General features: G+C 35.0%; 2 protein-coding genes and 1 pseudogene across 2 annotated transcripts; all 3 read left to right on the top strand.

Annotated features, from left to right (window-relative positions):
- Positions 1 to 2,263: 2,263 nt before the first annotated feature.
- LOC120123200 (eukaryotic translation initiation factor 3 subunit B-like) lies at positions 2,264 to 3,960 on the top strand. The gene is made up of 5 exons (XM_039142139.1): positions 2,264 to 2,447; positions 2,538 to 2,775; positions 2,859 to 3,005; positions 3,535 to 3,670; positions 3,875 to 3,960. Exons 1-5 carry the CDS (start codon positions 2,326 to 2,328, stop codon positions 3,883 to 3,885), a joined length of 654 nt encoding a protein of 217 aa, XP_038998070.1. The 5' UTR covers positions 2,264 to 2,325; the 3' UTR covers positions 3,886 to 3,960.
- Positions 3,961 to 4,789: 829 nt separating this feature from the next.
- On the top strand, positions 4,790 to 6,231 carry LOC120123136 (annotated as a pseudogene).
- A 6,486-nt stretch (positions 6,232 to 12,717) lies between these two features.
- On the top strand, positions 12,718 to 17,082 carry LOC120123178 (protein kinase PINOID-like). Its single transcript, XM_039142127.1, has 4 exons — positions 12,718 to 12,864; positions 12,924 to 13,066; positions 15,415 to 15,900; positions 16,121 to 17,082. The coding sequence occupies exons 1-4, from the start codon at positions 12,718 to 12,720 to the stop codon at positions 16,902 to 16,904; spliced, it is 1,560 nt and encodes a 519-aa protein (XP_038998058.1). The 3' UTR covers positions 16,905 to 17,082.
- The last annotated feature ends 6,151 nt before the right edge of the window (positions 17,083 to 23,233 follow it).

The raw sequence follows: 23,233 nt of genomic DNA, 5'->3' as shown, positions 1-23,233 counted from the left end.
CAAATTATGGCTTTTTTTTAATTTTAATTTCAATAACTAAATTGAAATTCGATTAAATTCAGGGATCAAAATGAATTTTATTTAAAATTCAGGTCCAATTTATGAAGCAACCAAAATTGGAGACCTATGACATGATTTTGCCATTTTTTTCATTTTTGAGAGTTTAAAAACACCCTAAAGCAGTAAGTTTTTATTTCTGTAAATTTTTTCTTTCTCTTCCACATTCATTTTTTAGTATTTTCTCTCTCTGAAAACTTCAAACATTGTTTCGTAACCAACTGTAGATCTGTTTGCTACACCGACTTCACCATTGGATTCTCTGCATCATCTCGGGTCCACCGATATTGACCTCGTCGTTAAAGTCGTCGGCGTGTGGAGGGGTGAGCGATAACAAGTTTTTGACATTTTCAAATCGAGCTCTTCGTCATTCACCGTTATGAATCGAACTAGGCAAGTGTCTCAAAATCCCTTAAAATAATGTTTAAAAATTTTCTGTAATTTTTTCGTCGCCAAACATCGTCGTACGCGCCCCCATGCACCGCTATTGCGTGTTTATTGTTGACCGACGTTGACGTTGACTTTGACTGTTGATTTTTTTTCAAAAAACCTCTATTTTGACATTTTTTGACGTCCTGAGTTTGATTTTGTGGTCTATTTCACCAAATTCTAACCCTAAATCCCCTTAAACCAAAAATGTTTTGTATTTTTTTAGCATTTTTACTTATTTATCTAGGATTTGATTATAGAATTGATCTGAATTTATATTTTCATGAAGGTACTCATGAGTCCCATGATCGAGGGTCGACTAGATCCAGTGTTTCCCGCTCAATTGATCACTCCAGTTCATATTCTTTGAGAGCTACTCGTAGGTTTCTATAAATAGTTGAATTAAAGCTTATTACTTATTTTATTAGGATTATGATTTCTGTTATTTCAACTCGTATGATCTAGCACTGTCGCTGACCGTGATAGGTAGACCCGAGAGTAGGCTACCGTCCCAGACTTCTCATATCACTACATGTGTGTTCCTATTGGTGTTACAATATTGTTTTGAAATATCTATCTGAACAGTTTTAAATTTCTGATTTTATTAAACACTGTGACTGCATGATATCAGATTATTGTATTCTTCTGACATGATCTTTGCTTATCGTATTTCTGCATCTAATTCTAAAATATGGCATGTTTTAATACTTTAATAAATTAAACTACTATTTTCACTCAAATACATGCACATTTACTATTATTGGGGGAGGTATGATTGGAGGAGGTATCTCATGCTTAGTCTGTGACTTGTAAGACCTTACTGCAGACTCCTCTATTTTATGCACATGGTAAGTCCTTACCGTAGGCCCTTATACTATTAGTAGAAGGTCCTTACGGGTGTACATGTAAGTGTATGGTTTAGGGGAACCTACACATTCTGGTGTTCGGATGAGGGTAGTGTTCATTCTTCAGTTCTTTTAACTTTTCAGATACTACTCGATAGTAGGCTAACAAATTTGGCATCATGAGGATCGCATATTTTTTGTTTTGTATCACTGTATATTTCTATACACCTTTTTTGTTATATGTTGGTGACACTTGTTTTACTATCGCTTACGTATCGATATTACTGATATTTTGTATCCCGACGTCATTATCTCTATATATTTACCGCATGAACTTTTATATATGATTATTATTTTCATTATTTTACCTTTACTTAGTTCTTATTCACTAAAATGAATTTGGATTGCATTTTAAATATGAAAAGAACTACAAAATACGACATGTGATCGTCTAAATTCGATCGTAACTCCCAGGCCGATCAAACTCCCAAGGAATTCAAACCCCCAAAAACCTAAAAGATGGGTAAAAGACCTAAAGATGGGTAGAGAGAAAACCCTAAAGATTACTTTATTCGTTGAAATATGTTAAGTTTGTTTTAGTGAAATAAATTTGTGTTTAATATAGATATTTTTTCATTTGAGTTTTGGGTCTTAAAAGTTTAATGAGTCTAGTGTGGTTAAAAATAATCAAGTCTTAATTCTTAGAGAGTCTAACTTAAAACATATGTAATATGTATTTAATATTTTTGGTTTTTAATTAAATTAATTAATTGATTTTAAATCGAATTAGCATAATCAAATTTTAAAAGATTGATTAATAATTAATCTATCCAACATCTAATTGTCTGATCGATTAATAAAATTAAATATTAATTTAATTGATTAATTTGATTAAAACCCAACAATAAACACACATGGTGATTTGTGTTTTAGGAACCCTAAAAAATCAGATAATCCAAAGAAATGCAGAGAAGCGATCAAACATCAGCTCACCATGGCTGCCGAGGTGATGCTAATGAACGAGATTGAGGCGACGGCTGCACAAATGGGCATCGATATGAACATAGATTTCAGCTCCATCCAACTTCCTCCTGGTGAAAACTTTGGCATCATCAGGTGCCGCACCTAATTTCTTTCTAAATGCTTTACACTGAATTTGTGTGTGTTTTTATTTTATCTTATTTTTCTAACGTTCGCTTTGGACAGTGACGACGATGATGTTTACCATGATGAGCAATTAGAGTTAGATTCCGGATTTGGAAACGTCATTGTTGTCGATAATCTTCCTGTTGTTCCTTGTGAAAAGTTTGAGAATCTCGAAGGTGTTCTTCGAAAAATCTATAGTCGGATCGGGGTGATTAAGGAAGATGGTCTCTGGATGCCCGTAGATCCTGAGACGAAGAAAACCCTAGGTTACTGCTTTATAGAGTATAATACTCCTCAGGTTCGTTGTTTATTGCTTTGACTATTTTATGGCTTTATCTTTTGAAATCTGAGTTGTTTATCCTTTGTTCGTTATGGATTTAGGAAGCTGAGCTTGCTAGGGAGAAGACTCATGGGTACAAGTTGGATAGAGCCCATATTTTTGTTGTGAACATGTTCGATGATTTTGACAAGTACATGAAGGTTCCTGATGAATGGGCTCCACCCGAGATTAAACCCTACACACCAGGGGTAATATTCATATATATTATTAAATATTGTTTCTCTCCATTGTTTTAGTTGTTAATGCATTTAATTTATGCGTTCTTCACAATTGCTATAAACCCCCGATGGGAGTACAATTGGTTATTTGTGTTGTTCTCATATATACACTATTTTTTGGCTCAAACATTGATGACAAGCTGCTTATAATGCATGGTTATGGAGTTCGTATAAAAGGTTTTATACTTTATTTAAGCTTTTTGAATATGTAAAAGGCATTTCTCCTTTGACTGAGACCAGGGTTAGTGCTTAGTATTTAAATTTTTTTGTATATCAATTTACTTGCATTAAGATTGTAGAGAAGTTGATCACAGGTTCTTCCTTGAGTAATATTATGTAGATTTTGTTGCTATTAGACTTGTTTCTAAGGAATATTTGAATTTCCTATCACAGAGAAAACCTCAAATCTCAACTCTTCTTATGACACAAACACCGCTTTTCTATCCGTTGCTTCCTAGTGCTTTGTCTTTATTACATAAATACTTTGTTGTCTTTGCAGGAAAATCTTCAAAAATGGCTTGCTGATGAGAAGGCACGAGATCAATTTGTGATTCGTTCTGGCACAGATACTGAGGTTTTATGGAATGATGCAAGGCAGTCTAAAACTGAGCTTGTATACAAACGAACTGTAAGAGGTTTGCACTTCGTAAAACACTTCCTTTATATCTATCTGTTTTTATGCATGTTGGCTAGTTATTCATGCTGGTGTCTTTGACTGAGTGATATTGATAGATTTAGTTTAAGCAATTGCTTTTGTTGTATACATATGCTGGTTGTTGTTGTCATTATTCTATTGTTAATGCACTATATATAACGTTCTTAACTGGTTTTGTTTACAGTATTGGACTGAGAGCTTTGTTCAGTGGTATCCCATGGGTACATACTTGGCAACAGTTCACAGGCAAGGAGCAGCAGTTTGGGGAGGTTCCAATACCTTCAACCGTCTAATGCGTTATGCCCATCTGCTTAACTTCAACTCTTTTCGTTTAAATTAAGGAAGCTAATTAGATCCTTTACCAGTTTTTTTTCTTATCTAATATAAACTTCGGTAATGAAACAAATGGGTAAATGGAAAACAACTACGTCCTAAAGACATGAGAAAAAAATCATAAACTGAATCTAACAGAAGTCTGAGAGGTTCGGAAACTTCATCGATGTAGTGGTGGGGATTAAAACAGAAAGAGTATATAGAAAACCATAAATAATATAAACAAAAGAAGCACCCGGTAAATTGTGTCACATAAGTAAAAATAGGCAGGACTGCTGGAGGTGTTTTGAGCGAGAAGACACTAAGAAAGTTGTTGTCTTCGTGAAGGCGTATAGAAGATATGGGGTCTTTCTCATGCTTCCATGATCGATGCACGTCTATATTTTCCCCAACCATGTAGAAGACACCCATGACTTCATGTGTCTTTCCCGGAACATGCAGAAGATGCTCACCATTTCATGCGTCTTCATCGTGCTATTGTTGAAGTCATCCTATTTGGGAGAATAACCTCATGGGTGTAATATATTGGAAAAAGAAATCCACTGCCCTACTTAGTTGATTTTGTTAATAAAATGCATCCCTGTTTTTTTTTTAATAAATTTTAATTAAAATGTGTTATTTCGACAAGTAAAGAAAAAATTGATATATTTAAGTAAAAAAAAATGGAAGAAGGAAAAACCTCCAATGCCTCAACTGAGGAGGGAAAAGAAACGGTTTACCATTTCCTCGAAAAGCTTCTTTGCAAGAAAATCTCCCAAAACCAGAGATGAGTACCGCAGCCGATACCTGCAATTGGCTGAAACTGCCGTTGAACGTAACGGCCTCGATTCTCTCTCGGATAGGTGCAGTTGAGATCCTTAACGCCGCCCAAAAAGTGTGCTTTCAGTGGCGAAACATCTGCAAAGACCCATCAATGTGGAGATCCATTGACATGCGCAACTCGGGTGATTTATGGGACATGGACGACGACCTCGAGAAGATGTGCCTCCACGCTGTCGATCGCAGCTGCGGCCACTTGCTTGATATCAATGTTGAATATTTTTGTACCGATGAGCTTCTATCTTGTATCTCTGAAAGGTAAAGTTTCAGCCATTTCCCCCTTCTATTTTATAACTTCTAATTGTTTTTCAGGTTATTACTGATTATCAATTATCGGTGTTCGTTCTTTAATCTTAATGGATTGTTTTATAATTGTATAGGTTTGGTTTATTAATAGTCAAATTCTGAGCATTTCTTAGTTCTTCGGTTTCTTACTTCAAGCTTTAGTTTCTTACTTTAATAGTCAATTTCAGGGTACCTAGTCCAACACTCCAACTTATGTACATTTTTCAATTAAAATGATCACTTAAAGCATGAACATTCAATAGAAAGATGGTTGTATGTTTGCATTAATAATTTCATTCACCACTTATTTTTATTATGTTACAGTACCGAAATGGTTACTCGTTTGTTCGCGACTGCTGTTGTCTTTCATTGCTCTTATCTTTTTTGAAGTGATGATGCTTTTCACAGGTCCGTTCATCTTGAGCGTCTCTGACTAGTGTCGTGCCATAACATTTCGGATGAAGGGTAAAGCAAAGCAGCTTTAAAGCTTCCATTTCTGGAAGAGCTTGAAATTTCATACTGCTGCATTTAGAAAGATGCTCTGAAAACTATTGGCCGCAGTTGCCCTCTCTTGAAAACATTCAAATTCAATCTTCTGGGATGCAGACGCTTCCACTCAGAGTCTGATGACAAGGCACTAGCTATCGCACAAACTATGCCTGAATTACGCCATCTCCAACTTTTGGGAACAAGTTAATGAATGCAGGCTTGCAGGCCATTCTCAATGGTTGTCTGCACCTTGAATATCTCGACTTGAGGCAATGTTTCAATGTTATTCTGGGAGGGAACTTGGAGAAAAGTTGTGTCGAACGCATAAAAAACTTGTGGTGCCATATGATTCAATTCATTTTTACGAGTTTGATGTAGAAATTTATGATACTGGGTTGTTAGATGACGATTATCCATCTGGAATTTCAGACATCGACTTCATGTCCGATGACTATGATAGCTATTTTGTGTTCTTAGTTGGTAGTGACTTCTCGGATTATGATGAATACTGATGCCATGCAGTAGGGGGCTACTTTCCAGTGTCCAGAGGAAATCAGGTTATAAAATTGGACTGCCTTATCCCCTATGTGTTTGCACATTTTCTTTGTCAGTGTTTATTACTCATTTTTGTAGTTTTATCCTTAAAATATTTTTTCGTTTTTTAAAAAGGTTCTAGGATTTTCGTAGCCGTATTCGTGATCGATATAGTTAAACTTCAGTCTGTGTTGGTGTAGTGATGATTAATTTTGGGTGTTGTCGGTAAATAGCGTGAAGATACAATTGAGCTGCTGCATATTCAACGAGTATTGTTGCGGTTCATCGGGTTTCTCCGAGGTCGTCAAACGATGTTCTTTTGTTGCATTGCAGGTCGAGTTGTATTCATGTTGTCGTCATCGACGGTGTTGGTGATTCCTGGAGAATACATATCTTTTGATGGATCTTGGCTGTACTCTTTGTTTTTGCAAATTCTTCTATGTGCAAATATTATTACGAATGATACGATATAGAAATACAAGTTTATCAAGTTTTGTATAGTTGCTTTACTGCCCACGAGAAATGACAGCCATTTTGGTTTGGATTTCATACTATAAGAGTGTCAACAATACCTCACTTGCTTCAAGGTTATTGCATTCCTCGTCATTCTAGACATTGAGCCCTGTAACTTTTAACCATGATCATCACTTAATTACTTCAATCCTAGGGTATTTCTTCTAACTTTTGTTGGAAAAATTTACTCTTGTAAAACAAGACGTTAGCACTAATCGAAAAATATTAAATAAAATATTTAAACAAAGAACCGATTAACCGTGTCGTAGTATTAACCATTATGATGTATTAACCATTGTTTTCTCTTGAAGTGCAAATGAAATGGAAAATTAAACCTCCATTTATAGGCTTAACATAGGGGGTAAAATGGTAAAAGATCCAATAACAGTTACAAAATAATTAATTGTCATAAACATTATTCTAATGGCCATAAACTATATTAAATATTTTGTAACGACTACAAATGGTAAATTTACTTCGATAAATAATATTTTACCGAGAGGATCTTATTTAAAAAGAAACACATATGAACTGAATCGAACAACGTCTAACAGTTTATATCCAATTTGAAATTCTTTGTATAACCAACATTCCCTCACTAATACAAAACAATTCTTTTGTCAAAACACAAGAAGAACAATATCGAGATTAGTTGCTTAAGCACTAGTGAACATATCTGAAACTATTACATAGAGATGATGAGTAATTCTTCTCTTAGATAAGTGAATGAATGTTGAACTTTCTAATATAAGGGTAAACTCATAACACACAACTAACCCCTTCATTCACCAAAGTCATCGATGTGTCTACAAAATATGTATACGAATGTATATATAGCCATCTCTCCTCAGGATTCTAGTAAGTATACTAGAAAAATGACCCAACTTTTTTCATAGAAGGTGGCTAATCCTTCTCACTTACATAGGTTATTTCATCAGGTCTATCTCAACATAAACCACTCGAAACCAGACTATGAAATAATTAAGAGCTTTTATAACAGCTCAACCTCACAATAGGAATGGTGAAATTTTTCCAAGTTCATTTATAAATGAACTACTCAAACTATGAGATAAGAAATCATTAAAAATAAATATTCAACTTCATTTCGATGAATTCAACATGTCCTTCACATTAGGAACTCTCAAACTTTCGAGTTTGAATTCATTAATAGTTTTAATAAAACTCATACTTTTTAGATGTAAGTTCATCTAGTCCTCCACGATTAGGACTACCCACTTAACATTGGGTAATGAAATTATTAAGAATATATATTCAACAAAAAAATGGATAAATTCATCAATTCTTTCTCACTATGACCCCCCAAAGTCTAGGCTATGAATTTGTTAAGAGAAATTAAGCTCATCCTTTGCAATATACATTATTCTTCGTAGAGATATGGAAATAAAAATTTACACTATGAGTCTTTCCATGACTTCGTTTGACTACATTGAACTTAGATAACTAAGTTGTGTATCTACTATGAATTTCTCAACCAATGAGATTTAGACCCATCCCCTCGACGAATCAAGAACCAACTTTCGACTTTAACCTTTGGTAAGCAAATCAACTAGGTTCCTCTCTAACTTTGATCATCATTTAAGACATCCCCGCATTTCTAACATTTTTATAATATAAATAAATTTGTAAGTGTCTTGGATAACATGTAAACAAATTCTCTTAAATATTTACTTATTCATACTTAAGTAAAGTTTGTTATTAGTTTTAACCATAAAATTATACTCTAACAAACTCAAATTTTGTTTACACATTATTATATTCTCAAACGATCATGAAGTTTCTTACCTCATCAATAGTCATTCATGACTTATTTTTTTCATTCAAAAGAATTATTTTATCCTAGTTATTCGTAAGAAGTATTTAGGAATGTTATACAAATATTTATGAGGAGTTTTCAACTTTTCCTAACAACAGGAAAATTTTCTCAAGTATTTCACAAAGATATTTCAACAACTTCTTAGGATAGACAACTCCTCTATTTAAGAGTATACTCAATGCCTACAAATCAGCCTCTTAGTAGCACCAATGTCTATAACTTTTTCATTCATAATATTCAATATATTAGCATTAAAGAAATCATTACATATTTTATTTACTATGGCTAAATTTGGTATTCTACTCTACTAATTTAATATCTACTCTTTTAATTTCTGCACTAAGTTTAAAGAGAGTTTAACTTGTCATAGTATTTTATAAAATTGCAATAGTGAACATGGTAATAAACAGTGCACCATGTAGGTTTCTATGAAAGAGAGGTGGCGCATTATGCACGCTTAAATACTAGATATTCATATAACCAATCCAAGAAATACAATTTCATACTATCACACTACTTTTCAATAAATTATTTATGATTTTTCTCTTTCTTAAGGCTTCTTAAAGAATTATGCTTTATACTTTTACTCACAATAGTATCTTATTAAGCACACACATTTTGGACTCACTACTACTTTAGCCTTAACCTTAGTCTTAGTCCTTATACTAGTGGTTTATCTCAGTCTATAATATATACACTAAGTTTTATAAAGACTAACTTAAAGCGTTCATTTATCCATGTATTTATAAAACATGAATTAATATGCAACAAGTTTAATTAATCTGACCTTGTAGGTAGAATTATAACGCCCAAACAGACTTGTTCATTCTCACCATGCTTGCAACTTCAATCTTTGCATCACATCTTTAATCAGCATGACCCCAAAATCTACTGTGACAGTCACTTCATCTAAACCAATATCTCTTTGAATTTTCTAAATTAAAATGAAGATTATACATGATTAGTCATGAACATAATTTACTAAAAGTGATAAAATTAAAATAATTTACTAATTGTAAAGATTCTTATCTTTAGTAGATTGTGGAAATCAAATATGAATTTAACAATTATTCGGTTTGGAGATTCTCATTTCAACTTCATCAATTTCATACTTCTCTAAAATTACACATGTCATGTGTCTTTACATATTTTTCAAAATAAATTATTAGTACAGTAAAAAAGAATCGACAACTATTTTCACCTTAATTTTCAAGAGCTTTATAATCTTACCCCACATAAAGTAAATGATTTCATATCTCCTCATGAACCAACTATCATACCCCGAGGCATTCGGTATTAACTCACCACATTGTACGATTAATATACCAATAAATATCACTTATTAAAATGGTATTATTAGCCAGTCTACAAAATCATGCCTCCTCTAAAATAAAAAAAAATTGTTTAATTACTTTAAAAAGCTATTAAAAGCTGTAAACCCATTAGACCTTAATAAAGAAGTCATTAAAAACAAAAGCCTTTTTTGCAAATATAATATCAACGTATACTCGTTTAAATGCAAAATAGCTAATCAATCATTATAGTTATACATACATATATATGTATTTGTTCAAAAACAATAAATGTTAATCAAACGTTTAACAGAACAACAACTCAACTATTAAACGCATGCTTCAAGATATAATAATCAGCAATATATATCGACAGCAATAAAACACATTTATTCGGTTTTACTCCTATGAACCCCTCCAATGACAGTGCTATTCTTGGGTGTTCAAATACAGCATTAAAGATGCATTATTATGCATTATAATAATAAACGTATCCATTAATCCGTGCATTAAAAGTCCGCTTTCAAACATTTTAGTGAAAATGTGTTTAACCACATTTCTTAATTTCATGCATTTCTTTATATATAATAACAGAGGAATTTCAATAAGTTTAAACCTATAGTTAGAGAAAGACTATATATATAGCAAACCAAATTTAATAGAATGTATAACTCTATACCTTCGTTTCACCCTTAATAATGAAACATTGGTTAGAAAAAACAAACCCGAACTGCTATACCAAGCGTTATTAATGTTGATCATGTTTGAACAACGGTACGTGAATTCGCTTCTAAATTATTGACAAATTTTGACTGTTGTAAAATGAGAAGTTAGTTCTGACTGAAAAATATTATATAAAATATTTAAACAAAGAACCGATTAACCGTGTCGTGGCATTAACCACTGACTTAAAAGCGAATTTGCCCTGAGATATGTAATCGCTACAATGGACGTATAATCCTCCGAGATTAGCACGACTCTCTAACACCTGAAAGATGTAATGGTCTCTGGTGGTACTGCTCTTCTTCACTCAAGGCAACATTCTATAAGAGTGTTTCCAAAGCAAACAATTGCTTTTGGATGTTTTCTCTTAAAGTTCATATGAAATAAAAATCAAACATCCATTTATAGGTTCAACATAAGGGGGTGTTTGGTTCAAGGATTGTGGGATTCCCATGTTTGGTTGGCCGGGAATCTCATTCCCGGTAATATTTTATTACCAATAGTAGATTTTTTGGGGTTTATTATCGGAAATGTCATTACCTCCATTCCCTTAGGTATTGTAATATTACCGGCATTTTGGACTAAAATGCCCTTAATTTTTTATTTTTTTTTTCAAAAATATCCTTCTTCTGTCATTGAATAATAAAAATTCTACGAAGGTTAAATTACAAATTTATCCTTAAATTATTTTAGATTTACAAAAAAAAGTCTATAATTAAAATTTTATATGAAGTTCAGGGACTAAAAATTTTTTACCCTTTCATTAAACATTTTTTATATTTTTAAATTTTGTAAAAAAAATTATATAAATATTATGAATTTAATTTTTTAAAGAAAATATATAAATATTTTACAATTTGTAATATTATACAAATATATAATAAGGACAATTTGGTCAAATATACATTCCAAAAATCTTTTATTTCTTTAACCAAACACGTTAATCTTACATTCCTGCTAAACCAACCAAACACAAAATACAACATTCCCAGTAATCCTATTCCCTGGTAATCTTTTAGTCCCACTGGTAATCTTACATTCCGTGAACCAAACGCACCCTAAGAGTAAAATGGTAAAAGATTCAATAACAGATATAAAATAATTAATTGTCATAAGCGTTATTCTAATGACCATAAACTATATTAAATATTTTATAATGACTATAAACAGTAAAATTTCTCGGATAAATAATATTTTATCGAAAAAATATGATTTAAAAAGAAACATATATGAAATCTAATAACGCCAAGCAATTTATATCCAATATAAAATCCTTTGTATTACCAATAACTTTTAGATAGGACTGCGTAAATATGAAATACGATGAGAAATGATGTTTGGGTTGGGAGGCGAGGCGAGGCGAGCTAGGAGTCCCATCGACCAAACCTCTGCCCTAACTGTTGAAACAATTGAACCACACAACCTCGGCTCACATCACATCACATGTCATGCATGCACTGTTCGATTTGGCCATGTTGGCTACGGGTGTGCAAACCCGAAAATCTGGGTCAGTGATTTTTCGGCTAGGGTTCTAACCCGGATGTCTCGGGTATCCAGTTTTCGAATATCCGGATTTTGCGAGTACCCAAATACTTGGATTTTGCGGGTACCCGTATGTCGGGTACCCGAATACCTGGATTGTTTTTCTTCAAATTATTAAATAAAAAAACATACAAATTTAAATGTTCGAAACTTCGAATTACACATTCCAACATCGAAACACGAAATTTAAAATTTCGAAATACAAACATTTAACCTAAACACATACACTGAGTACAAACGTGGTGCAAAATCCATGGTGACAGCACACACTTTCACATGATCATTCCTTCTGCCTTTTTCAAATCCTTTTCTTTGATCTTAGTTTCTATTCCCAGTTTAACTAAACCCAGTTTTACATTTGCTGCTTTTTCCAGTGATTGGTTAGAATTTTGTACAGAGAGGGATGATGATGATGATGCCTTGGAGAAGAAGCTCAATGACGAGTGATGACAATTACTAAGTAGCTACCCAGCTAGCTCTTAACTATAGGGAGATGTTGTTGGTAAGGATGTAATTGTAGAGTTTAACAGAAATTTATAGTCATAAACTCATTTTAGTTTACCATTTTTATCTTCACTTTTTTTGTGTTTGCTTCTTCATGCACCTTAGTTGATATCAATGGTGATTTTAACTTCCAATTTTCAAGTTGTTGCAGAGATAAAAATGACAAATGATCTGGGAATAGCCTTTTACATCACCATTTGCTGCACAGTCTTCATCATATCGAAGATCGTTCTTATGATCCTTCTTTACAAGCGATGGAAAAGAAAGGACGCCATTTATGAGCAAGGCTTCTCAAGTGGGAAGATGGTGATGTTCATTTCAGATCCCCATTGTTGCAGTCACTAACATCTGATGTGTTCTTAAAGAGCACATTGAAATTAACCAACAACGACATCATCGGCGCCGGTGGGTACGGAACCGTTTACAGGTTAATGATAAACGAAACCATGGCCTTCGCTGTCAAAAGGCTTAACAGAGGAACTGCAGATCGTTGTCAAAACATGCGTCTGTTTTGAAACTTAACCGGGTACTCGGGTACCCGGAAAATTCATTTTTTTGACCCGGGCCCGACCCGGAAAGTGTCGGGCCGGATACCCGACCCGGCCGAGTATTTTTTTAAATAAAATTACCCGGTTTTTTATAATCTTGGTCGACGAGTCGAGTCAACCGGATCGAATAATTTTGCACAACCCTAATGTTGGCTTTTCTAATATACATCACACCTCATGCTTCTTGTTACTTTCTTCTAATTAATTACAAAACTATATATTTTACAACCCATATGTTTATCAATAACACGTGGAATGGTGGATGGGTTGTCGACATGGGAAGGACAGAAAAAGCGACCAGATATCTTCAGCACGTAGGAGCAGTGTTATTTTCAAAATCAATAATCTCAAGATAATTAGACTTCTTTAATGCGAAGGAACAATGTTGATTCCGTAGGCAAAATTATCCAAATACGACTAGAGGTCCTCAATACGAAAGAACAATATCATCCAGAGACTAGACCTCCTCAACACGAATGAGCAATGTAATCATTAGATTTGACATCGAGCAAATCACCCAAGCGACCAGATCTCTTCATCACGTAGGAGCAGTGTCGTTTCCAAAATTAAATTATCTTCAGGTAATCAGACTTTCTCAACGTGAAGGAAGAATGTTGTCTTCAGATGTAGTTTTTCAATATGAGTTATCCTCGACGCGAATGAACAATATCGTCAACAAACCCAACATTCTCAAATAAAATGTCAAATCATCAAACAACTATTAGACTTCCTTAACGTGAATGAACAAATCGCTTGTATCTTTAGAGATTGCTTCTCTTCAAGCAAAATTTAATATTGCTTATCACAATTTCCCTTGAAACACTCCTTGAAACACAAATTTTACTTCACTCGTAATTTTCTCTCAAAAGTAAATTTTTTATCTCACATGAAATAATTTTTTTGAAAACTAATTTTGTCTCACTTGAGATAGTTTCATTTGTAACCCAAATCATCGACATTGTTTCTCTTGAAACAAATTATGTCTTGCTTAAAAAAATTTCTCTTGAAAATGCAACTTCTTACATTATAAATTTCAACCTTTTTTTGAAATTATTTCCCTTGAAACATAACTTTGAAAAATCTCTCTTAAGTAGTGTTTTGAAAATCGGACCGGATCGGTCGGTTCAATCGGAAGCCGTTACCGGTCGAAACCGCTAAACCATTCAAACCGAACCGGCTGAAAACCGAAAAAAGGGAAAAAACCGCCAATTTTGTTTTAAAAAAATTAAACCAAACGACGTCGTTTGTTAAACGAGCCAAGTCGAACTCGAGTATTGTTGAGCTCGACTCGAACTTGAAAACTTTAAAAGTAAGCTCAACTCTACTCAGACTCATAAGCTAAAAATTATTAAGTTAAACTCGAACTCGGAATATAATATTGAAACTTGAACTCGAAAAGGCTTGAACTCAAAAAAAATTTAGAAGCTCGATTGAAGCCTAAAATTCGAGCTTGATTGAAGTGAAAGAATAGTTCACTCAATGCTCACCAAAAAGCTCTATGATTTTGAATGCCAAATTACTTCTATTATTTATAAAAGTTAGTTGGGATGATCTTTTATGTTTCTTAGCCATGTGAGATTGTTTTAAAAAAAATTAAACCAAACAATATCATTTTGTTATGATTTTTTTAGTCCCAAATTTATTTTTTAATTATAGTTATATAATTATATTTATTATTTAATATGTTTTACCTTAAATATCATGTTATAGTTAATTTGAATCATTTTGTTTCACTTGATTTTTATGGTTTTTAACTTATATATGTTATGACTTGCTTTAAATATGAATTATGATATAAAAAATTATGACGTCGTCCGGTTCTTTCAACCGATCGAACCGGTTCGACCGGTTGAACCAATGAACCGATAGCATGACCGATTCCCTAACCGATCCGATTCTAAAAACCATGCTCTTAAGATAATAATCATTTTCAATTTCGCTTGAGACAACATTGAATTTCAAAGCAAAATATGCGACCGAACGAAAATTATTGCCTTGTTGTCTTTATCCTATTTGTGTCTTCACACCATCGGAAAAAAGAGAAACAACTGTAGCAACCAATTTTATTCCGATCTATATTTTTATTATTATTGTTATTATTATTATGACACACTCAGTTCCATTTGCCTTTGTTTCCTGTCTTCTTCCCAAAGTTAACCAAAGAAAGTCCTAAAGGCTTCATATTTTTTTAAAAATTCAATTTTCAAAGTTCATTGCTTTCACCCATCTTTGACCGGTTCGGATTCTCAAGTGAGGGTGAGAAAACATAAAATGTTGGAATACAAACGTAACTCGGAAAGTGAGCGAGTTCAATGAGTAGTGAAAGGTGTAGCAACTTTAGTCATCTCTCTTTTGAGCTTCTCCCAACATCCAAGTCCTATCTTTCTCTCAAACCCCACCGATCTTCCGACTTCGCTTACTGCACTATCCGATCCGTTGTCAACTCCGCCGGAAAAACCGGCCTCAGTTTCCGTGATTTCCGACTGCTACGCAACATAGGTTCCGGCGACATTGGGACTGTCTACCTCTGTCGGCTGGCTAACGTGGATGAAAACTGTTTTTATGCGATGAAGGTGGTGGATAAGGAAGCGTTGGCGATGAAGAAAAAAGTGCAACGTGCTGAGATGGAGAAGAAGATCTTGAAGATGCTGGATCATCCATTTTTGCCTACTTTGTACGCTGAATTTGAAGCTTCTAATTTCTCATGTATAGTTATGGAGTATTGTTCAGGAGGTGATTTGCATTCTCTTAGACACAAACAACCTCGAAAATGCTTCTCTTTGAACTCCGCAAGGTACACTTTTTTCTCATCTTCTTCCATAAACAGGTTTTTGAAGCTCTAACGAGTAACTACATTGACTTTACCCTGATATTAGTTTCATGCTTTAATCTGGGCAGCTTTTTTTCATTAATTTCCATGCAGGCAACATTAAAAGAGTTGGCTTTGTCATTGATTTCCTTTCCCCGTGCTTGGTAGTTGAGAAAATTTAAGTTAATAATAATGTTTTTGACAGGTTTTATGCAGCTGAGGTTCTGGTAGCTCTTGAGTACCTTCACATGCTGGGTATTATTTACAGAGACCTAAAACCGGAAAACGTTTTAGTACGATCAGACGGTCACATCATGCTCTCGGATTTCGACCTTTCACTTTGCTCCGACGCTATCCCAGCCGTTGAATCACCGTCGTCTTCTCCGGACCCAATGCCGCCACGGAATCAGTCCGGCAACTGTCCCCAGCTAACCCGACTCTCCTGTCTCTTCCGTAGGATCCTGCGGTCGAAGAAGATCGAAACGCTCGCACCACCAAGCAAGCTGTTCTTCGTGGCGGAGCCTGTCGCTGCCCGATCGGAATCCTTCGTTGGGACCCACGAGTATGTCTCACCGGAGGTCGCCTCCGGTGGGTCTCACGGCAATGCGGTTGACTGGTGGGCTTTCGGTGTCTTCGTATACGAGATGATCTACGGGCTTACGCCTTTTGCGGCTCCATCGAACGAGCTTACGCTGCGGAACATCGTCGAAAGGCCTCTCGCTTTTCCAACCCAATCGCCTTCCTCCCTCCTTGAACACCACGCGCGTGACCTCATTTCCGCCTTGTTGAACAAGGACTCCAACGCTCGCTTGGGATCCAAACGCGGTGCTGCCGATATCAAAACGCACCCTTTCTTTAAATCGCTGAATTTCCCACTCATTCGGTCGGTGGCGCCGCCGGAGATACCGAGGATAAGGCGGCAATCGACATCGACGTGTAACCAGACAAATAGCGAGGAACAATCGACCGCGTTTGATTACTTCTTCTGAGAAAGCTCATCTGCAACGGCGTTGTTTGCGCCACGTATTCTGTCTGCTGCTGTCATACGTAGTTGCGTAAATATAACCAGAAAAGCAATGAATTACAGTTATTAGGGGTTGAAGAGTCAACTTTTTCCCTTTTATTAATTCAAAGTCTGAGCAAATCCTATATTAATTACTTTGACTTCTTTACTTGGACGACAATAAGATGACCAACAAGTAGTCGTAAAATAAATATTTCTATTACGAACGCATTAGTTCAGTAATATAAACATGTTTTAGGTTCTAGGTTTAAGTTTTATGTACATAGAAATTTTTTGTTGAGGAAATTTGTTCACTAAAATTAAATGTGCGATTTGAGTTAGTTTACGAATTAAGGTAAAACCTTGATTAGTGGTAGAAGGCAAGAGGGGTTAGTGGGGTCATGACCCCCTCAAAATTTGAAAAATTATAATATAATCCTTTAAAATTTTAAAAAAATTTAATTTGGCCCTCTCAAATTTTTTAAAATTTCATATTGAACTTTAACATTTTTTTATTAAACTCCTTCCCATAACTTTTAAAAAATCTCATTAAACCTATCAAAATTTTAAAAATTTTAGTTAGACAATAATATTTTTGGAAAAATGTAAAATAAAATCATAAAAATTTTAATTTAAACCTCTGAATTTTTTAAAATTTTAAATTAACCTTCTCAAACTCTGTCACTAAGTTCTGCTACTAACCTTGATTGTGACACCCTTATACCGATATTGGTGACTCGATTCGATCTAAGGTGTTACATTAGGGCCACCTGAGCGACCCATAATAAAAATCTAGAAAAAATTATTTTTTTGATAAAACATGTAAAATCATAAGACAATTTATAAATAAAATAAAAATTCACGAAGTCATTCATATAATACAATTATAATTAAAATCATACAAGTTTCAGACTCAATATAAAAAGCAAATGTGATCTACATGCCCCTGACTACGCTTGTACCATACTCTGCAAGTCAAGCTAAATGAACTCCCATTACTGAAGTCCATAACTGCACTAGATCGATTCTTTTTACCTGAAATAGTAAGTAAAAGAATGAGCTTTGGGGAGCTCAGTAATACAGAACTACCAGGTGATGATGAAAGACATGCAGATAAATGACAAGCATAAAATTTCCTTATTGATTCACGCATCTACAAGTTTTCTTGATGAGTTGGGGTTCCACTTATATTTCTTCAGGTAACAGATAGGAGGCTTATAGTTCATAGGGAACGTTGAGAGGACTAGGCTCAAGAGATTGAAAATAGACGTCTAGTGTGTTCCCTCAAAACCATAATAAAATGAAATCATAGTTTAAAAATAGTAGTAATTTATTTTAGTAAAACAGATTTTTAAAATGAGAAAATAACCTCAGTGACCGAAAATTCCTTATAATATACGATTTTGACCAACTTTTTTTCGATTTGCCAAAATGACCAACAAAATCGCAATGCGATCTCTAAATCGCAACACGATCTCCAGTATCGCAAATCAGTTTCCAGATTCGCAACGCGATTTTGACTATCGCAATACGAATATGTAAATCGCAACGCGATTCTGACTATCGCAAAGCGATAATACATAATCGCAATGCGATTTTCAAAGCGCCATTAGTATCGCAACGCGTATTTTATTTTCAAATTTCAAGCACGAATATTAATATATCCCGTAATCGCAACTCTTAACCTAAAACCCTAAATCACAACTCAGTCACATCTCCATCTCTCACTCTCTACGACGACATCCGTCCACATCTCCGACGAAATCCGTCCCCATCTCCGGTGAAATCCGTCTATCTCCATCTCTCAGAGCCACCCTCACAATCATTCACGATCAGAAATGGAAAATCAACCAAATCAACCACCGAGGGTTAGTTTTTTTAATTATTTTTATTTTGAAATTTTTGCATTATTATTAGGTTTTTCATATTGAAATTGATGATAAGTTTACTGGTAATTTCAATAATAGATTAACTATTTCACTTAGATTGCTTATTAAATTCATTCGATTGCTGCCAATACTGCTAAATTGTTTAGTCTTTAACCCTGTAAAGTTAGTATTTGTCTGTTTTTTATCTTTTGGTTGAAGTAATGCAATTCATTCAAGTTTCAATTTTAGACAACGACTATTTGAAACCGAGGATCGCAACGCGAAATGAAAATCGCAACGCGATTTTAGTTTCGCATTGCGATTTTCTCATTGCGATTTTCATTTCGCGTTGCGATTATCACGTTGCGATAGTCAAATTCGCGTTGTGATAGTTATTTTCGTGTTGCGATTTTAAGTTTCAGAAACTATTATTCTTCTGCAAATTGAAACTTGAATGAATTGCATTACTTCAACCAAAAAACAAAGACAAATACGAAATTCACAGTGTTGCAAATTTAAGTTTGAAGAATAAACTACTACTACTCTTTATTTTTATTATTGTTTTTGGTATATCTTCACAGTGTAGTTTTTGGTATATCTAACTTGGTATGTTTATTGTTTTTGTAGAACTTTTTTTTCGGCTCAATTGACCTTAAGGAATAAAATAAGCCTAGTCACTACAATTGCGTCGAAGCTTTCACCTGTACAAAGAAAATTGTTAGAGGATACTTGCTTCGGGCCATGGCTGAAAGTACAACATCCGGGTGGAGATGCTATGTTGACCCATTTGTGGCTTCAGACTATGACTAGCGATCTACCCGAGAGTATAAAACGTAGTAATGAAGAGATATGGTTTCATTTTCCACCGGCGTATACGTGTTTTGGGTTGGAGGAGTTTTGCTTAATCACTGGTCTACGCTTCGGACACGATGATGTAGGTCGATACACTAGTCATATTACCCGTCCATCATGGTTATCCCGGGTTTTTCCTGAGCTGTCAATAGAGAAGCCGAATTTACATGTCGACGACTTGACAAGATTATTGAATAAGAAAGATGGTTTTACTCAGATGGATGACGTCGTTGTTGTCCGAGTATGCCTTTTAGTACTTTTGCATTCCGGCTTTTTAGGCAGAGAGGCCAGACAACCTATTCCTAAGGACCTAATATTATTGGTAGAGGACCTAAATGCATGAAACCTGTTTCCGTGGGGTTCGTATCTATGGAAAGCTACCTGGAATAAGTTGTCGTCTGCCTTAGATGACCGCAAAAGTTTGCGTGGTGATGGTTCCAAATACACTTTGTCAGGCTTTATTTGGGCCTTTAAGGTAAGAATTTCTATTTAATGTTTCCAAAATTATAATTAATTATTTAACAATTACTAATGTTTGTGTATTATATTGTTTGTAGATTTAGATAATTGAGGCTTTTCCCGACATGTAGACATATGCATTAAAAACTTCAAATGATATTCCTAGAGCTATTTCCTGGAAGAGGAAACGGCGGCTGTTGATTTGGGAAGAGTTACTACGGTATACGACAATAAATGATGTAAGTTAACACAAATACTACCATATATAAACAAGTTATTACTAGTACACGTTTAACTTTGTTTGAGCTTTTATATTGTTAGGAGGCCAACACTCCATTACAGAGGCTGACACCTACGGAGGCTGAGCTTGCCACTGATTGGTGGCAAGCTAGTAAGCATTTTTTTGATGGCACGGATGATGAGCAGCCTCCACTTTGAGAGCCATCACCTCACCAGAACCATCACCTGATCGACCACACTATAAACCTCTACAACGAGAGCCATCACCTATTCCGTCACATCATCCAGCCTCTTCTCCACCATCACCTCATGATAGGCGATCGACAAAGATGCCACGACATTTATCTCCACATTTATCTCCATGTTCTCCACCTCCACCTCTACGGGATGAGTTAGGGGAGTTACGTGATGAGGTCAATGCCTTGCGTGAGGAGGTCGGTACTTTACGCGATAACAATGGTGCATGGCGTGATGAGGTATCTACTTTACGTGGTGAGGTAGCGGCTCTACGTGAGATGGTAGCATCATTGCAGAATGAGGTTCATACTCTACGCAACGAGGTAAGTTTAAGATTTTTCATATTTAACTTGATTTACTCGTAATTTCACTTAGATTTCGTAGTAAATTCATTCGGTTGCTACCAATACTGCTAAACAATTCTAAAATAACCCTGTGAAGTTAGTATTTGTCTTTGTTTTGTCTTTTGGTTGAAGTAATGCAATTCATTCAAGTTTCAATTTGTAGAAGAAGAATAATCGCAACACGAAACTTAAAATCGCAACGCGAAAATGACTATCGCAACAGGATAATCGCATTGCGAATTAAAAATCGCAATGAGAAAATTACAACGCGAAACCAAAATCTTAACGCGAAACTAAATTCGCGTTGCGATTTTTATTTTGTATTGTGATTATCATGTTGCGATAGTCATTTCCGCGTTGCGATAGTCATTTTCGCGTTACGATTTTAAGTTTCATGTTGCGATTTTAAGTTTCAGAAACTATTCTTCTTCTGCAAATTGAAACTTGAATGGATTGCATTACTTCAACCAAAAGACAAAGACAAATACTAACTTTACAGTGTTGCAAATTTAAGTTTCAAGAATAAACTACTACTCTTTATGTTGTCCTTGAACATGCACTAAACCTATATGTTGTCCTTTTAAATGTTTATATAAATGCTTACTTCTGGAATGTTATCTGATGCATTTTATGAACTATGATAGAATAATAACTTGGGTGAATACCGTGCAAGTTTGAAACATATTTGTCTTTGTTTTCACTGTTTAATATCATGTCTTTTTATTTACTGATTTATGTATTAATTTATTTTTAGCGGCCCGATAAGGTGGATGCTTTACGTCGGGTTTTTCTTGCACGACGGGGTTCACGCATCAGACGGCGTGCACGTACCATTACGTCTCCGTTCACCCCAATAGTGTGAAGACTCCGTAAGAAGAAGCCCGACTCACCTGTCATCGTTTAAGAGGCCTCTCCTATCATTCAAGAGGCCCCTATCATCCCTCAAGAGTCCCCTCCCATCGTTCAAGAGGCCCCTGTCATCGTTGAAGAGGTCCCTCCCACCATTCAAGAGCTCGATTCACACGGCGTAATATGTCGAATTATTAAGAAACCCTCTCACATGCCGGACATGATGGATGACTGTTGGCTTTCGTATGAGTTACCAGCCAGTACCATTCGGGCAGATGAAGTGGAGAGGAGAAAACTACCGGAAATAATTCTGGATAATACCCTTTGGGCTAAGACCGCAGTTGATTTTTATCTACATGAGCGGAGCCAGGGGTGTTACGCTGACATATACAAACTCAACGATGATATACATTTGTTGATTGATCGGTCTTGGTGGGGTGTGTTATTAGGGGTTGAAGACAAAGGCTATTTCGATGGGGGGTAAGTCTTATATTTTTCTTATATTTCATTTTGATTAATTTTTTTAAATTTATGTAATTCACTAATATATGTCTTTTTTTGTAAAACAGCATATTGATGCATGGGTATCACGTCTTCTAATGATAAGGAAAATCAGGAAAAATAAAAAAATACGCGATATACAATTATGCCGACGTCTTTTCACGTAGTTGACTTGAAGAATCAACGACAGGAATCATATGTGTTGGCTAATGGACAAGCTAAACTTTATCCTGCATGGTGGGAGGTCGATAAGGTTAGTATTTATTTTTTAAATATTTTAAAGGTGTTCATAAATAAGTGCGCAATTGAATTATTACTTATGATTGCAGGTATTTATCCCTGTTTTGGAACGTACTCATTGGCTTCTCATCGAGCTTCAGCTCCCATCCCTGAAGACAATAGTATATGACAACATCATAAATTACATATCATTGTCTGATTTGAGAGATATTATTAAGGGATGAGCCCTCATTTGGCTAAATTCTTGGATGCGATTAATTATTGGACTTATTCTGGAAACAAGAAGCAAAAGAAGTTCAATGTTACATTTATCAGAGACGAGACCGCGCCACAACGAACGAAGGAAGCCAGAGGGGATTGTGGTCCTCTCGTATGTATGTGCTTGGAGTGTTTGACGACAGGAAGTACACAGTTTCTACCTCTCACCGATAGAGATAGAGGTACAATAGCTTGTGGTTTCGGTATTTTATGGCTAGAGCGATATATGCGAGACACTGCCTACCTGCATCCGCGTTATGAAAGTGTCCATAAACAATTTATAAGTCAAATGCAAGTGTTGTTAAGTACCTAGAATTCAATAATAATTTGTTGTTTGTTAGTTTTAGATGTGTAGAAAGTGTTGTTTGAGCAAATGTTTGGTTTCTGCAGGTTAATCCTGAAGTGAGCTGTGTGAAATTGATGTATGGGTGCATAAACAACTGTCTGGGGTACACTTTTTTTGATTG

This window comes from Hibiscus syriacus, unplaced genomic scaffold, assembly GCF_006381635.1.
Source record: "Hibiscus syriacus cultivar Baekdansim isolate YM2019G1 unplaced genomic scaffold, ASM638163v2 tig00110391_pilon, whole genome shotgun sequence".
In the NCBI taxonomy this organism is placed as follows: domain Eukaryota; kingdom Viridiplantae; phylum Streptophyta; class Magnoliopsida; order Malvales; family Malvaceae; genus Hibiscus; species Hibiscus syriacus.
The sequence above is the reverse complement of the archived record's forward strand: the minus strand, read 5'-3'. Positions and strand labels throughout refer to the sequence as shown.

Excerpts from the sequence above, each read along its gene's own strand:
- LOC120123200 (XM_039142139.1), top strand. The coding sequence starts at position 2,326 with ATGGCTGCCGAGGTGATGCTAATGAACGAGATTGAGGCGACGGCTGCA. Across the intron at positions 2,448-2,537 it reads GAAAACTTTGGCATCATCAG|TGACGACGATGATGTTTACC; the intron begins GTGCCGCACCTA and ends CGCTTTGGACAG. Across the intron at positions 3,006-3,534 it reads TTAAACCCTACACACCAGGG|GAAAATCTTCAAAAATGGCT; the intron begins GTAATATTCATA and ends TTGTCTTTGCAG.
- LOC120123178 (XM_039142127.1), top strand. The coding sequence starts at position 12,718 with ATGACAAATGATCTGGGAATAGCCTTTTACATCACCATTTGCTGCACA. Across the intron at positions 12,865-12,923 it reads GCTTCTCAAGTGGGAAGATG|AGCACATTGAAATTAACCAA; the intron begins GTGATGTTCATT and ends GTGTTCTTAAAG. Across the intron at positions 13,067-15,414 it reads CGTTGTCAAAACATGCGTCT|TTCAATGAGTAGTGAAAGGT; the intron begins GTTTTGAAACTT and ends AAAGTGAGCGAG.